The 16,826-nt window shown below is 39.8% G+C and overlaps 1 protein-coding gene across 2 annotated transcripts in view; it reads right to left on the bottom strand.

Moving 5' to 3' along the window:
• jakmip2 (janus kinase and microtubule interacting protein 2) overlaps positions 1–16,826 on the bottom strand; it is a 39,571-nt gene that overhangs the window by 22,247 nt on the left and 498 nt on the right. For both annotated transcript variants that reach the window (XM_061750856.1, XM_061750857.1), the window contains exons 2-9: positions 7,826–8,073; positions 5,977–6,231; positions 5,339–5,581; positions 4,909–5,118; positions 1,065–1,163; positions 832–978; positions 610–750; positions 375–431 (exon numbers count right to left, since the gene is read on the bottom strand). In XM_061750856.1, coding sequence (XP_061606840.1) covers positions 375–431; positions 610–750; positions 832–978; positions 1,065–1,163; positions 4,909–5,118; positions 5,339–5,581; positions 5,977–6,231; positions 7,826–7,954 — 1,281 coding nt within the window. In that variant the 5' untranslated portion in view covers positions 7,955–8,073. The remainder of the gene's footprint in view (positions 1–374; positions 432–609; positions 751–831; positions 979–1,064; positions 1,164–4,908; positions 5,119–5,338; positions 5,582–5,976; positions 6,232–7,825; positions 8,074–16,826) is intronic.

Below are 16,826 nucleotides of genomic sequence, written 5' to 3'. Positions count from 1 at the left end.
TTTAACACACACGGTTTTATTTGCCACTTTGAAATATAGAATAGAGCAGTGATTCTCAACCAGTGTGCTGTCCAAAAAAATATATTTCCAAGAAATAATGTATCTTTATTCATCTATTTATGCCAGTGAGGCACAGAACAAATAAATGCTCTTCTATTAGATGGTAGGAAGTACATACAATAATTAATGTATCCACTTTTTGTGACATTTTTGTTTGTTGGTGTGCCGTGAGATTTTTCAATTGTAAAATATGTGGCTTGGCTCCATAAAGGTTGGAAATCACTGGAATAGAGACAGTGTTTATTATGATTTTGTGCAAGAACTGCATTATTGTTGGCTTATAGAACATAAGTAATGAGCTCAACTGTTTTTACCTTAATTGGCCTGGAACTCCTTTTATGCCTTTTTTTCCGAAGCAGTTTCTCTCGGTCCTGGAACCAAAGAAGTCAAATCAATTTAATGCTTACAAGACACTGACAATTACTTTCTGCGCAGATGTAACCATTTTGATTTTTGATTATGTGTATGATTAATGCGTCACATGGGACATAATCAGGTCAAACGATCATGTGGTCATGGTCATGAGGCTCCTACATAGACAAAACATACTCTTGCGAGTTCATCAATCATGCTCTGCTGCTCCAGGACTTGAAGCTTGAGAAACGCTATTTCCTGGTCGTCGTGGACTTGGTCCAGGTCATTCAGAGACTTGGGTTTCTTTAGTGGAGGTTGGGAGCTGATCTTTTCCTTCTGATAAAACAAACAAAATCATGCTCACCATTGGTCAATTGGCCTGTACAGAAGAGAGTACTTCTGAGGTTCTGTGCTGACCATTTCAAGGTTCTCCTTGGCTAGATTCTTTGTTTTCTCTTCCAACTTGTGGATGGTCAGAATCAACTCATCATTGCGCTTACTCAGCAGCTTTGTCTTATCCAACAGGGGCTTGCACTGCTTTTCCGACTCTCGCACGCGTTTCAGCTACTCAGAGAAACACCAGATAATGATGGTTAGCGAAGGGGAAAGAGGAGTTACTGGAAATGAGGAAAAGTCAAGAGTCAACTTACAAGTTCATTCCTTTCATCTCCCAGTAGCGAGTTTCGGTCCTCCAACTTCCGAATCGTTGAATTGAGCTCAGCCATGCGTCTTTGATTTCTCCTCAAGTCCTGTGAAAAAAAAAATAATAATAATAAAAATAATAATAACAATAATAAATAGTTATAATTATTACAATAATTATTTAATCAGCATTGTGTGTGTGATTGTGTGGAATTAACTTTCGTTAGCAACTGAGGTAAAATGGAGTTGATTGTTGTTGATTCATTTTCAATGATAGTTTACAGTCTAAAGCAGTGTACACACATACCGATAATGTCGCTTGCAATCAATTCAACAATAACTTGATTTCTAAATGTGCCTTATATTGTCCTGATCGATTATCCTGTGGTTTGGGGCTTGTTAAGTGCAATTGTTACTCTCCGATCTGCTCGGAAATTGATTGGGGCCCACAATTGTAAATCTGTTCAGCATTTACGATCACAAATCTTAATGTTCGTGGTCCACACTTTTTTCTTTGGCCAAGACATCAGACGAAGGCCAATTAGGAAGCAACCCGAAGCTCGGGCTGTTGATGAACACAAATAGAGAGCAACTGGTTGTGTTAAATGTTTGCACAATGTGTCTCACAAGTCATTCACTCCAATAGAAATGACAAGGAAAGCAGTTTTTAACAGTGTCAAACTCATTTTAGTTCGCGGGCCACATTTACCCCAATTAGATCTCAAGAGGGTCAGACCACAATATTTGTGGCTTAAAAACCATAAATAACAACTATTCAACATTTTCCCCATTGTTTTGGTGCAAATAATTACAAGCCCTTCGGAAAATATTCACATTTATTCATTATTATCTGGTTGCAAATTTTGTTGGAAATCATATGAGCAGTTTGAAATTTTTAACCAAAAATTATTTCACCTGTATTATGAATCAGTGAGCGTGTACCATTCAGTTATGCATCTGTTGTAAATGTATACATACAAATTTAAGTTGTGGCAGTGCAAGGAAAAAAAAAAAAAAAAAGGTTCCAAAAAACCCGTCTCTGTTGAAGTGAAGCTTTTGACTGAAATTTTGTAATGTTCAAAGTCTTAAAACATTTCTACAGGAAGTATTTATTTTCACAGTGTGAACATGGCACAACATTTTATATTAGTGTGCTCCTGAAACTTGGCATTGTTTGCCCTTCACAAGTGCATCAATGTCATTTAAGTGTTGTCGGTACATCCTCCAGTGGACAAAATTTGCAACAAAAGTTACTTTTATAGAAAAATAGCAGTGAATGTGTTCGCCAACCCCACGGGCCGGATTGGAACCCCCGGCGGGCCGGTTCTGGCCCACGGGCCGCATGTTTGACAGATTTCGGATAATGTAAACGTTAGCTTAGCTCATGAGATCTCTTCTTTAAGAACCTTTTTCTTCCGTGTATTTCATGCAAGTCTACATGACACTTACAGTACTGAAGTAACTTTTGGGATAAATTGTACTTGTCAGAGTAGTTTAAGGCAACATACTTTTTGCATTCACTTGAGTATTTTTGTTAAAAAGAAACACTTTTATTACTCTGTTACACTGAGCTACATTCTGCTCACTACTTTTTTTTTTTACCTACCTATTATTGATTGCACGATTTAGTTGTTTTAGTTTGTCTGAGAGACCTTGTCACGTGACTCTGTTTCACCAATCTAACAGTACTTCAATGTATTCTAGTCACAGTGTAGTGCTTGCATCTGCTTGTTTTATTGCTCAAGGATGTACTAACACTAGGCAATTAAAACCCTGCAGGAGTTGGCTAAGCATTCCTGGCTTTGGCACGTGCCATCACTCCACTATGTCACAGCAAAATACTTCAATCATGCCAGGCCACGGAGGGAATCTGAAGTTCAGTACACATCAAAGCAATCACACTAGTGGGATCACGCACAACAAGAGTCATCCCTGAAATTAAGGCCTGGTACACACATAAGGAAAATCGGCTATTTTTGTCTTGATTTTCCCCCTTCCCAAACAAGGACGACAAACGCCAAATTATCCTCTGTTTTAGAAGGTTATCCTGTGGTTTGACCAGTGGCCACCCTACCGCTCAGCTCAGTCACCTTGAATAACCAAAAGAAATAAATAATAAAAATGAAATCCATCCACCCATACAATTTCTAAAGCGCTTATCCTGAAATAGTGTAATAAAAACATTTTAAAATATATGTATATCAGTGGCATCTAGCGCAACCTTCCTATGTCTAAATTCGGTCGATTTCACATTTTTTTCCACAAATCGATACTATCGGTGAGTCACCACATGGGTGTGTTATTTAAAAAAAATGATTGACCAATATAAAGTGTTGAAAATGGCCTGCTCTATTTGTAGACGCAATGTTAATGGCTCAACAATCTTGGGGGGTTTCCTGAAGAGTGATGATTTTGGAGATGCAAGGTTTCCGCCCAATGCCAGCAATATCTATTTTTAGATGAGGAGGATAAATAGTATACAGGTAACGATGAGTAAAATTGTTTCGTTTAGCTCTGTTGTCTCATTATATGACGCAAGTTCTGGTTTGGCTACAAAACCCTTTACCCATTGGCTAGAGTTATAATTTTGACATGCGCAGTAGCTTCACTTTAATGTAAAAAATTGGGAGTACGTAGGTCATTGATTTTCAGCGCCCACGGAGGAATTCACCCTCCCACCATGGAGCCGGCATCACATCTGGCTGATTGGCTTTCTCTGTAAGCCAGTCAAGCATTACTTGGTAGCTTGCTATTATGCTGTAGTGTGCGTGCATGCATGCATGTTGGAGCCTTCTCCCGTCACGTCACTACTGATCTTGTTTAAGGTAATAAATTTTAAATCTATCAAAAGCCCTAGCCCTACGAACAATGTTTGTTTCCCAGAACCTTCTGGGAACGCTTGTTGTTCCAGTAATGTTCCCTGAATGTTATGCTTGGTTAGGTCTGGTGGTCCTTGGTTGTAATGTACAAATGAACTCCAATTCCAATGAAGTTGGGACATTATGTAAAACGCAAAGAAAGACAGAATATAATGATTTCCAAATCCTTTTCAACCTATATTCAATTGAATACAATGCAAAGGCAAGATAATAATAATATTTCATTTTATTTAAAGGCGCATTTCAAGGTCACCGTACAAACATAGTTAAAAGAAATTAAGCAATATAATGAAAATCTCCTGGATTTTTTCCAGGGTCTTTGTTTTTTTTTCTGGATTTTTCCATTAAAAGTCCCAACAGCACCATCATACCCTTTTCTCATGTCTCCTTTTCCATGTTGCATCAGGTTTTCCTGTTTTTTGCTATGTTTCTTCTTTTTCATCATATGTGTTACATCACATTTGAAGATTTTTGACTAGGAGGACTAGATTCTAGATCGGTGGTGGAACAGAATCTTTATGTGTGGTGTTCTCTGATGAGATTATTGGAGCACAGCACACACAGTACAACCAAAACTGTTTAATGCCTGAATTTTTTTATCTTCATGTGTAGGGTCTGTAACAGATAAGATCTGAAAAATCCTTGTGTGTACCAGGCCTTAGGGTTTCTATTGTGCCTTTTTCATCGATATGCAGATATGGAGGCCCCATGAGCGGTCATATTACTGAAAACAGATCAGACACAGATAACGCACATAAATTGCACATCTTAGTCATGATAATTGATGCCTCACTAGTATTGTTAATACAAAAGCGGTCATGAGACGTCACTAACCATCACATAGATCTGAAGCACGTCTGTGTAGATTCTTAGTCGTCCAAGTCATGGTAATCCACTAAATGGCATGATTCAAACTTTGCGGACTTGTCTCACAAGTCTGTATCCAGAGAGGGAACAGGAAGGATGTACTTACTGGGCTACCACAGTGCTCTGCGCCATCTCCCACACGTCCCAGAATCTCTCTTTTTGGGCTTCCTGCACCGCACTCTGCCTCCTTGACCAGGAAGAGTTGCTCATCCAGCGCATCCTTCTGTAGCTGCAGCTTCTGGAGGAATCCTGTCGTTGACTCCATCTCCTTCTCCAGAGAGAAGATGGTGCGATCCTTAGCTTTGATTTCATCCACCTGTAACATTAGAGGAGCATAACAAGGGAATTGTTTGGCCTGCATTTTATTCTATGCACAAAGGTACACCTAAACATGTAAAATAAATGAATAAATAAAATACAAGGGATGTTATATATTCATGGCCTAGAAGAGTTTTACTTAAAAATACTTTGTGCAATTATGGCTCTACTACAACCTATACTGTAATTGGCCTTAAATTGCAGTGACTGTGCGTTACCAGTCTCCGGATGTCCCGTTCACAGTCCCACTTGATCTTAGAGATCTGGTCCTGGTGCTGCTGGTGCTCCACCCGCAGGTCGCCGGCCTTCATCTTGTCTGCCTGGATTATATTGCTTAGAGCCTCGTCCGTCTGCTTCTTGCTCGACTTCAGCTCAGCTATCTCCTGGAGGAGCTTCACTCTCTCCTGGTCGAAGAAGCGGCGAGCGTCCTCCTTGGCTTCCAGAGTCAATGCTGTGCGCACCTTTTGACACAGATTATATTATATTGGGTTACAGAGGATAGATAGGTTGGTTGAATAAAATAAATGATGGTTAAAATAACAAATATATAACTAAGTTCAAAAGGTGTATCACTAGTCTGTTTTAAACTTGAGCATATGGCAAGATATCATGTTTTTAATCTATGTCTTGTGACAACATGCCAATCTATCCATCAATCCATTTTCTATACAATGATCCTAGGTTGACCACTAGTCCACCATGGTGCTTTATCCTTACCTACAATTTTGCAATTTTCTAGTTTGTCCATGTGAATACTCTATATGTAATTATATTCCTGTTTTCATGGAAACGATCCAAGTATACAAAAACACAATATTTCCATTTTCAACTCTTTCACTCTTGGGATCAAGTTCACCTTCTCGCCACTGCCATCGCGAATGGCACTCAGTGCAGTCTTGAGCCTTTGGTTCTCCTGGTCTTTGATTTTGGCGTGGCGGGCAAGCTCCTGCTCATGCTGTCGCGTCAGATTTTCCCGGAGGGCCTGGAGGTCTTTTTGTTTTTCCTCGTGCCATTTGGCCCGCTGCTCTGTCAGCATGGCGGTGTGGCGATGCTGCTCCTGTTCACGCACCCGCTTCACTTCCTGCACTTTGTCGCGCTCCAGCTTGCTCACCTTTGCGTAGGGGAAAGAGGACAGAGGTCATTTCACATATCAATGAACATAAAGCAGTCAGACATAGAACTTGGTTCAACTTAACAATTACATCACTCTTACAGTATGTCACACGTTAAACTAGAACTCCATGGACAACCACAATGCATCCCATCTTGCTTGTGCATCCTCGTTCATATTGTTCATCAGGGTTTTTCCTGCATATAAAATTTGAAGGCCACTGCCAAATTTCTTGCCACCAATGGCTCTAAAAGCTCTGCCATCATGAAAACTGTTAATTGACCAGCGTTGCACTAGTTGGGTTATTTTTAGACTTTACAACGATTTGATCAGTTTGATTGGTATCGGCGGATAATTAGCATTTCATGTCATAATTTGCCGATCCGATCAATAACGTCATCGATCGGCTCCGCAAAAGACATTTACTCCGCGTCGCTGTCGCGCATGAATCCAAAAGCTAGTTTATTTTTAGCCTTGTCACGTGTCTTGTGGTGTGGTACTGTAACTAACTAACTATCGGCCAATAAAGTTTTCTTAAAACACGTCATCGGTGTGGGACTATTTTGCGGTGTCTCAGACAAAATACACGCAAGTTATTTGCACTCTGTGCACAACTGAAGTATGTCATGGGGAACATCAACGAAATGCTTCAATACAACAAATTTGATCGGGCACCTGAAGAATGTACACAAGGAGAGGCATGCCGCGTTCAAGCAACGCAGTGGAGAAGCCAAATGGACGTAAACTCTGGACCACACCCGTCCATATAGTATAGACATTTCATATAGTATAGACAGTGAGAAAGTTAGAGTAAGCATGTCATTAACAGTATTTGTTAAAGTAATTTAATTATAGTAAGTTAGCATCCATTATTTCTGTCAAGTTGTAATGTTGATTTGACCTAAACTTATGTCAGTGGGCAATCCTTGAATGCCCCCTAGAGGTCATTGATGTTTTATCCATCCATCCATTGTCTGTTGCGCTTTTCCTCACTAGGGTCGCGGAGGTGCCTCACCCTATCCCAGCTATCTTCGGGCAAGAGGCGGGGTACACCCTGAACTGGTCGCCAGCCAATCGCAGGGCACATATAAACAAACAACCACTCGCACTCACATTCACAACTACTGGCAATTTGGAGTCTTCAATCAACCGACCATGCATGTTTTTGGGCTGTGGGAGGAAACGGGAGTACCCGGAGAAAACCCACGCCGGCAGGGGGAGAACATACAAACGGGCGGGGCTGGGATTTGAACCCCGGTCCTCAGTACTGTGAGGCAGATGTGCTAACCAGTCGTTCACCATGCCACCTTGATGTTTTAACTTTTGTCTAAAATGCTAATACTAATTTTGAAGATACTCTATACATTACACAAGTATATACAATAAATGAACAAGTCATGTCAATAGACAAATTGTTCGAGCTTGTGATCGGATAGGACAAACATACAAACATGGATTACAGTTTGAGCCTTTCATGACAGCTCACATTCGAGGAGGCTGGTACACAGGTGATTAGCGAGCCTGTTAGAACGAGTGGGGAGTCTGTAATGTTAGGGCTAACTAGCGCTATGCTGGACTCTAACAATACACATACCTTGCATTTTTCCTGGTGCAGTTCAATCTGAATGTCAGTCAGCTTGGATCTGAGATCTTCATTGGCTGCCTGCAAAGCAGAGATCAGTGCTTCGGGCTTCTCGCCCTTGGCACGCCCTTTCTTGGCCATTGATTCAATTACTAGAGTGACTCTTCTGATGCGTTCATGGATACTTTATAAAAATGGTCCACAGTGCTGCCACGGCTTCCTGTATCTCCTCTTCTTCATTCTCCTGTTAAACAAAGGGGCTGGGTGAGGGTCAAAGGGGGGACAAGCAGAGACATTTTTCCAGTTACAGAGAGAAAAGCTGTGGCCAATCAAAATTCATCCTCCGGTCACATGATATGAAAATGGCAGCACCTGCGAAGTTGTCAGCGGCTACATGTTATGGGATAAATTGGTCAGACGTTGTCTCGTCCGATTTCATGAATGAAACTGAAGACACTAAGTTGGACGTTGGAGTGGTAAAGCCACAGATTTGTTTGCATTATTGTTGTACTCTGTACAGTGGCCCTCACAACAACCACAACAACAACTCAAAAACAGAACAGCAAATAACTCATCACAACAGCAAGTAACCAAACACAACAGCAAATGAAAAAACAAGACGAAATTAAGCTACCGGAAAAGGTAGGTATTGTTGGTGGGATAAGACTCATCGCTGATTGGTCGACGTCGTCTGTGCAGCCCAACCTCTTAAATGCGTTATTGCGTTGCGCATACTTATTTGAATGCCGTTATTCGTCCTAAGCATATCTATCTAGCATCACCTTGTGTATGTGTAACGGGAGCAAGCTAGGGCTGTGCGAATGTACATTAAGAAAACCCGCTCCCCAATCCTTAAGAGGTTCCTGGCCACTGACTTAGCGGCCTGGGCACTTGGTTCACAGTGGCAGCGTGAGTTCAAACCCCAGTGTGGTTGACTGCGCAGGAAGCATTGCTGTAGTTATTTAACGCAGAGGCACACAAAAAAGACAGGTTACATATGTCCCAAATCAGAATAATATTTGATAGCAGCAGCTACGTTTGAATTGCTCATTTCAAAAACCACGCCAGAAGCAGAATAACTTCTTGGTCAAAGCATCCAATTAAGTCCTCCCTCTCCTCCAATCAGTGATGAGTCTTATCTCCCCCACCAGTACCATTCCAGTAGCTTAATTTATTTTTGTTTTTCATTTGCTGTTCTATTTTTTTTATTTGCTAGTGTGTTTTTTTAATTTGCTGCTGTGTTTAGTTATTTGTCATAATTAGTTATTTGTTGTTGTGTTTTTCAATTTGTTGTTGTGTTTAGTTATTTGTTGTTGTGATTAGTTATTTGTTGTTGTGTTTTTTGATTTGCTGTGGTGTTTTGCACTTCAGGGCCACCGTAAAAAGTTTAGTTTGTGTGACTTACTATCGACTTATTTTATGCCACACTTGTTTGGCAGTATTTTATTAAGTTGTCGTGGTGGACTATTTAGTAAGCTTACAACTATAATTTCAGTAGATAAATAAACAGTCTTTCATATTAATTCATGCTTTGTTTGCCTTAATCTTAGCATACGCCTAACCTAAAAGAAAAAACAATTTACGTATAATAAATCTATTGTAAAAGAAGCTGCAACTAATATATATTTTAATAATCGATTATTAATAATCGATCGAAAAAAACTTTAAACTTGAAATTTCCATCCCTGTATTGAAAAACAGGACATTATTATTGACAGTTCAGAAAATGAAATCAATTATGATTCTGGTTTGGTTTGGTCCGTAACATGTTAGCAAATAGGCAAAACTGTTCATCATTCTTTTCTAAAGTAAAATCAGACGTTTGCAAATGTTTTATTTTGGTTAAACGCAAAGCTAATCAGTATGATTTTATGGAAGACTACAGAAATCTGGGAATATTTACTGCTGAGAAGCTGAAATTCAAAGGATTTTGACAATATTAAGTAAAACAATGTCCCTATTTGAATATTTTTTTATTATTAATATTTCCAGGTGTTATTAGATTTAGTGCCCTATAAAGGTTTAAAAAGCCATGCTATATATAGCAATTGATTTTCTATGCAGCCGGCACAGTGGGCGACTGCTTAGCACATCTACCTCACAGTTCTGAGGACCGGGGTTCAAATCCCGGCCACGCCTGTGTGGAGTTTGCGTGTTCTCCCTGTGCCTGGGTGAGTTTTCTCCGGGCACTCCGGTTTCCTCCCACATCCCAAAAACATGCGTGATAGGTTGATTGCAGACTCTAAATTGCCCGTAGGTGTGAATGTGAGTGCGAATGGTTGTTTGTTTCTATGTGCCCTGCGATTGGCTGGCGACCGGTTCAGGGTGTACCCCGCCTCCCACCCGAAGATAGCTGGGATAGGCTCCCGCGACCCTGGTGAGGATAAGCGGTAAAGAAAATGGATTTTCTATGCAGTGCTATTTGTGGCTACAATTATGGCATTAACACACATTTTAAGTGAGAGAATTCTTCAAGGTGATTTTAATTCATCCTTAAGCGATTCAAACCTTTTACCTTTCGCAATTTGTGATAAGGCAGATGACGCAAACTGATCTATATGATGAAATATGATTGTTACTCAACAGCTTCAGCCTTGTCAAATGATGGGCAGGCATTACAAGTGGACATCAAGGGAAGAACTAATGACATTCTGCTTGACCGTTTTGGTGAATATGTCTCATGAGCATTATTAATCAATTATAGTGCACAAGGAATGAGCATAATGATCAGTATGATATGATAGACCATTAGAAATTGGTTGACTTGTAGAATTGTTCATTAATTGTATCTTGGAAAACTTGAGGTAAAACAATGTGCTCTACTTTGCTGCAACCAGTGGAAGTGCTGTTGGCAAAATAAATACAAGATAAATTCTCCACATCCTTTTTTGGGATTTGCAAAGTTTTCATCAAACTCAGAAGGTTTAATTCCACAATATCCTGCAACTGCATGTAAACTGATGCTTTCGAGCATGATAAATTGCCATACAAAAGAACAGTTTCCTTGTAAATTACATAAGGATTCAGAGAAATTATAATGAATGACAATAAGAAGTAATAATAACTTAAACCTGTTGCATGTTAAACACAATTTAAAAACAATCTGAAGAATATTACCGAGACATTTTAGATGCACAACAGCAATGGGATGTTCCTGGAAGTCTACTTATTTATGTGCTTCTAATTTGAGTAATTTGAGTTAGCTGCACACTAAATCCTCCCCATTAGTTGGATGGAGACAGTGATAGAAAGAGTGAAAATTACATAACATTGCTTAAAAGATTTTGCAATACAGATTAAAGATAAAGTCATGGTCACATGGAGCCAACATGGACGTAACACATGCCAGTAATGTGTCCTTCAATGCACTTTTTAAGTCATTCAATGCCCTGAGCTATATAAGCTCACAAATTACACAAGATTTTCTTTCTCTTTTCTCTTTTTATAAAATAATAATGCTTCTGCCATCTTAACTTTTCATTCCTGTTTGAAATATTTTAATAAGTAAAAGTCAGGTCTTGCCTTCCTTAAAACACCAGAAAGTGACAAAAATAAAAGTGTCCTGTTCCCTGTGTCTGTCGTGAGTGAGGATGGTGAATGAGGTGAGTAGTTTTTCTTTATTTGTGTTGTGTCTAGTTACATTTTACAGTGCGGCGGCACGGTAGACGACTGGTTACCACAACCGCCTCGCAGTTCTGAGGACCCGGGTTGAAATCTGGCCTCGCCTGTGTGGTGTTTGCATGTTCTCCCCAAGCCTGCATGGGTTTTCTCTGGGGACTCTGGTTTCCTCTCACATTCCAAAAACATGCATGGTTGGTTAACTGAAGACTCTAAATTCCCAGTAGGTGTGAAGGATAGTTTGTTTATATGTGCCCTGCAACCAGTTCAGGGTGTATCCCGCCTCTTGCCCGCAGTTAGCAGGGATAGGCTCCAGCATACCCGCGACCCTAGTGAGGATAAGCGGTGTAGAAAATGGATGGATGGATTTTACAGTGTTTAACTAATGAAAGCGACTGTTTGAGCCTTGGACAAATTAATTCACTTTATACTACAGCAATTTGTTTTGTGAAAGTACAATTTGGAAGTCAACAAGCATTATGGAACAGATTGTGTACGACTTTGGAGGTTTCCATTATAATTCTTATAATTTGGTATGTATTCCAATCTTTGCCTGACTTTAAATATTCTCTAAATTCCTCAGATAAACTTTGCCAAATAAAGTTTCTGGAATATTTCCATTTGCAAGAAATCTTAAAGCCTAAAACAATGTGATATGTACACTGTATATTATATAAGAGTACCGAGCGATACAGATTCAGCATTCGCAAATACAGATTTTGTTTTTTTTGGGGGGGGGGAAATCTATCCCCCATTATTCACAAAACGGCTCGATTATTTGCAGTATTTTTTTCCTGATCCCTCGCTTAGTCGCGTTTTTTGGGGCAGGATCTAATAATCCCTGACCTGGAGAGGGTACTCTACCCTTTTCTGACTGAGTTCCATGGTCTCAGATTCGGAAGTGCTGATTCTCATCCCAACCGCTACACACTCTGGTGCGAACCACTGCAGTGAGCGTTGAAGATGGCGTCTTGATGAAGCCAACAGAACTACATCATCTGCAAAAAACAGAGACGTAACACTGAGGTCACCATAAGTTAGGGTAGGAACGTAGCTCGACAGGTATGTAAATTCTTAACTACATCAGACCGATGCAGAGTCTGCATTGACTGCAGACGCTGCACCGACCCACCTGTCGATTTCCCGCTCCATTCTTTCCTCACTCATGAACAAGATACTTGAACTCCTCCACTTTGAGCAGAATCTCATCCCCAACCTGGAGAAGACACGCCACCCTTTTCCGACTGAGTTGCATTGTCTCAGATTTGGAGGTTCTGATTCTCATCCCAGCCGCTTCACATTTGGCTTTGAACCGCTCCAGTGAAAGTTGGCTCAAAGCCCCAGACAACTTAGCTCCAAGGATCATTGGGGGACACAAACACCTCCACCACAATAATGTTATGGCTCAGGGAAGGGCTCATTGCACACCACCAAACGCAAATGTCATAAAAAGTAAGAATACGGAAATAATGATTAGCCCATCTGAATTTACTCACAAACTGAGCTGATGAACTCACATGAAGTCATGACTTGTTCTGTTGTATGAATGGCAACAGGTGGATACAAAGGTGTATTGTGCCTTCTGCCATCTAATGGCATTAATTATTCTGCTTTCACAATAACTCGCTGGCATAAATAGATGAACAAAGATATATTCGTAATTAAAAAATTATAATTTTCAGACAAATTAAGTGAACTTGGATAAATTCCCACAGCATCCCTAACAATCTCTCACTGAACATTAGAGTAAGAATCACTGTATTAAGGCATCCCTGTTAAATTCCATGTGGGAAAAAGACAACCCATAATTCATAATAATGCTTCCGGCTCCCGCGGCAACAAAATATCAGATTATTTTTAAGATTAACCCATGGAAACGCATGCTGATGCTGACCACAAGACATGTGCTCTTTGGTCATTACTGTGTCAAGATTAAAGCATTACAGAACCTATGAGGATAATGAGTCATCATTTTGCTGCAGCCATGTACAACACCTTCATGCAAAGCCACATTTTACCAAGACTACTAATACGGTATTAACCTAGAAACCATTCAGAGCGGTCAAAACCAGATATGAATTTACGGTGTTTTTCCACACTGATTAATGTCATATTCCATCTTCAGACACCAATCCGCTGGCAAGTCCACCAAAGGGTCCGACTGCTTCGCTGGCATTATAGGGAAAAAAATTATGAGATTATCTTAGCCAGATAACATTTCATGTTAACTAAAAGACAGAAAAATAGTGCCTTTGTATGTAGAATCATCTGATGTCCAAAAAGGTTTGCCAGAAAGGTTTGTGGGTTACTTTCACTCTAATAGACAAATGGCAAGCCAAACAGCAGTGACTCAGTGAGCAGAATGGTACTAATGCATTGTGGATCCAAGTGTTCATGTAGTACACACCTGGACAAAGTATGGCCTGTCGGCCAAATCCGTCCCGTCCACAGTCTCTGACCAGCCCACGCAGCCTTTATGATGTCAAAATAAAATGTAAAGTATGTGCTGCTTTTATTTTGATGTGCACATGTATCAGCAGTGCAAGCGAACAAGAGCAACGCCTTGTCTTCAGTGCTGCCAACTTAGTTATTGTCGCTGTATTTGTTGACTTTTCCGACCATTCTAGCAACAATTTTTTCAAAAAACAAATAACCCCAAAACCATTTGGGATCCTCATGTTACCAACATTCTTATTTCCTGCAGGGCTAACAAGAGCAATTTGCTCTAGTGATGATTTGGGAGTCCCAACTAAGAACGGCAAATGAGTTAGTGGTCTGTGCTAATAATGTCACCACACTTTAAAACTATAGAAACTAATATGGACAATGTTTTTTGTGAATATTAAATCGTGATGTAATGTTAATGTGTAGATATGTCATTTTAATGTGAGTTTGCCAACAAACTGGGCATAAGACTAGCAAACAGAAGCAGAGCGACTGGACCTCAGGCAGCTGAGAGGGATTCAGAAGCGAGACAGAATCAGCAACATTTCTGCTTGACAAGTATGTTTATCACCTCTTTATGATCTTTAATTGGTTGCACATTCCCCGTTCAAAAAATAACTTCTAGTGTAATAAAAACACTCCATTACAAATAAATCATGCTACCAACGAAGCAGCCGCGGCCAAAGTGGCGCCTTGTTTACGGTGCTAATTCTAGCTTACTATTGCTAGCGCTGCTATGTTGTTGAAGCTAGATATGCGTTCTCCATATAAACACCTGAATCGGAATAAATAGGCCGTATCCAAATGGAATTTCATTCGGTTTCAGAGGAGCGGAATATTCCCTTTGCCAAAACGATTAGTAGTAAATTTGAGTCATTTAAACCGCAAATCTGAATGGTGCGCATGGCGCTGTATTGATGTAAATGTGCAGCGATGTCATCGTCAACTTGTAAATATGGCAAAATCTTTTCAAAATGAAAGTCAAATGAAAACTTGGAGGTCAAACCATCATGATTAGTGATATCATGCGAGACCGCAGCAAATCTTATAAGACAATATTTCTAGCTAAAGCCTCTCCTAGCTTACTCTGGGTAGAACGTGGCCTACACACTGCACTGGTCACCCCTCAACAATACTCGTGACAGCGTCGTTCTTTCCTGTTCCCTCTCCATTACGAGTCTGTCAAGCGTCTTCAAACGATGAGGGTTTACGATTTATTTTACTTTTATTGAGTTATTTTTATCGAAGTTAACTCTTATATCCTATGACAGGAATGCTCAAATGGTTATCCTTACTGTATCTCTACAGTATATCAATATAGTATAAATTTCAGCATTGATTTGGAATGGAAATAAATGCGCATTTAAGTGTCCAGGCAGTTTTGCCAAACCAGCCAGAGGAACCAAAGTCTTATCTAAAAAATAATGAGCTTCAATGACGATGATGATGATGTAATATATGCCTAAAACCATCCTCTCACACAACTGACTACTCAACCATTTATAATCTTTGCTTCTCACTTGTTCACTTTGAGGCGACTTTTTTGCTAATCTGCATTATGCAATGAATTTGTCAAAAGCTCAACTAAAGGCAGAGTAAATGAGCAACCAGGCGACTTTAATGGGTCCGGCCAAACATCAACTCAGTGGATGGAAGCATCTAACGGCAGAGGTGGGAGTAAGTCACATACATATGTGCAAGTCACACGCAAGTCTCAAGTCAAGTCGAGTCGCCACTAAATTTCAAGCAAGTCTAGTCAAGTCATTACTTGGTTAAAGCAACTCGCAATTCAAGTCATACAATCTTGCTCCAGTCGCAACATATACAGTATTGGAGTGGTAATAAAATGTTTTTTTCATACTTTTTTCCCCCCATAAATCAGAACACTAAATAAAGTATTCACACCTTATAAATGTTAAATGAATGACAACTGAGATTATGATTGATTGAATTTATTGCACTGAATTGTTTTAAAGTTGGAGTTCAAACTCAATTTAACTGAACTTTATTTCTAAACAAACTTTGCTGTGTACTTTGTGATGACAGCCTTGTAACTCCTACAGTTCTTAAGAGAACACCGTTAAGCAAAAGCCAAGACTGTTTTCTGTTGGTCAAATATAATTAGATGTGTACCAAATTGGCGAAAGGAGATGCATAATTAAGGGAATCATACAAGACATAAAAATGTTGCCATCCTTCAAAAATGACACCAAAAAAAATCACGTCCACTTTTTTGTATGGTTTTGCATATTTGACCCAAGACAAAAAAAATGATTATTGATTATTTCAATTTCAACCCTTGACTCACACCTGGCTGTAACCTTATTACAGTCCACTTAATCTAATAGTGTATATCAAAGCATCCCAAAAATACCTTACACTGTTGTATACTGTTTTTATGTGGATCACATTCAGATGTGTTTGTTCATTCTTGATATATCAACATGCTGCAAAAATAAGAATTTCATTCTTCACTTTAGATGACATTTGATGACAAATGTTTAACAGTTTAATTCAACCTGACCTCATTATTGTAGTCCGATTGTTTTCTATACGTGTACAGTACTGGTTGGAGTATACTGTACATTGTTTACAACCACAAATTTCTAGTTTCTATCACAAACTACTCATGCTAGCGCAGCCAATAGCCTTGATTGTGTGCTGAGTCTTAAAAGACAATAGTGTGACGAATGTGCTCGTGTGTTAAAATGAGGCCAGTGTGACATCCCCGAGGCAGATGCGGGCTAACAGACAGGAACGTGTGCCACTGTCCAAGGCCCACTGTGGACCACAACCATCATTCACTTGTGTGCATCATTGCACTTACCGTATAGTGTGAAGTAAACGTGTAGTAAGGATGTAGAGTCCAACAGCCGCCTAATGCATGGCTACTGAGACATTCGATGCTTGCATATTCCATTAAAGTGCGGAAAATGGCCATTGAGCACTA

The sequence above is a fragment of the Phyllopteryx taeniolatus genome, chromosome 17 (genome assembly GCF_024500385.1).
Source record: "Phyllopteryx taeniolatus isolate TA_2022b chromosome 17, UOR_Ptae_1.2, whole genome shotgun sequence".
Taxonomy (NCBI): Eukaryota; Metazoa; Chordata; class Actinopteri; order Syngnathiformes; family Syngnathidae; genus Phyllopteryx; species Phyllopteryx taeniolatus.
This window is presented reverse-complemented; position numbering and strand designations above follow the sequence as displayed.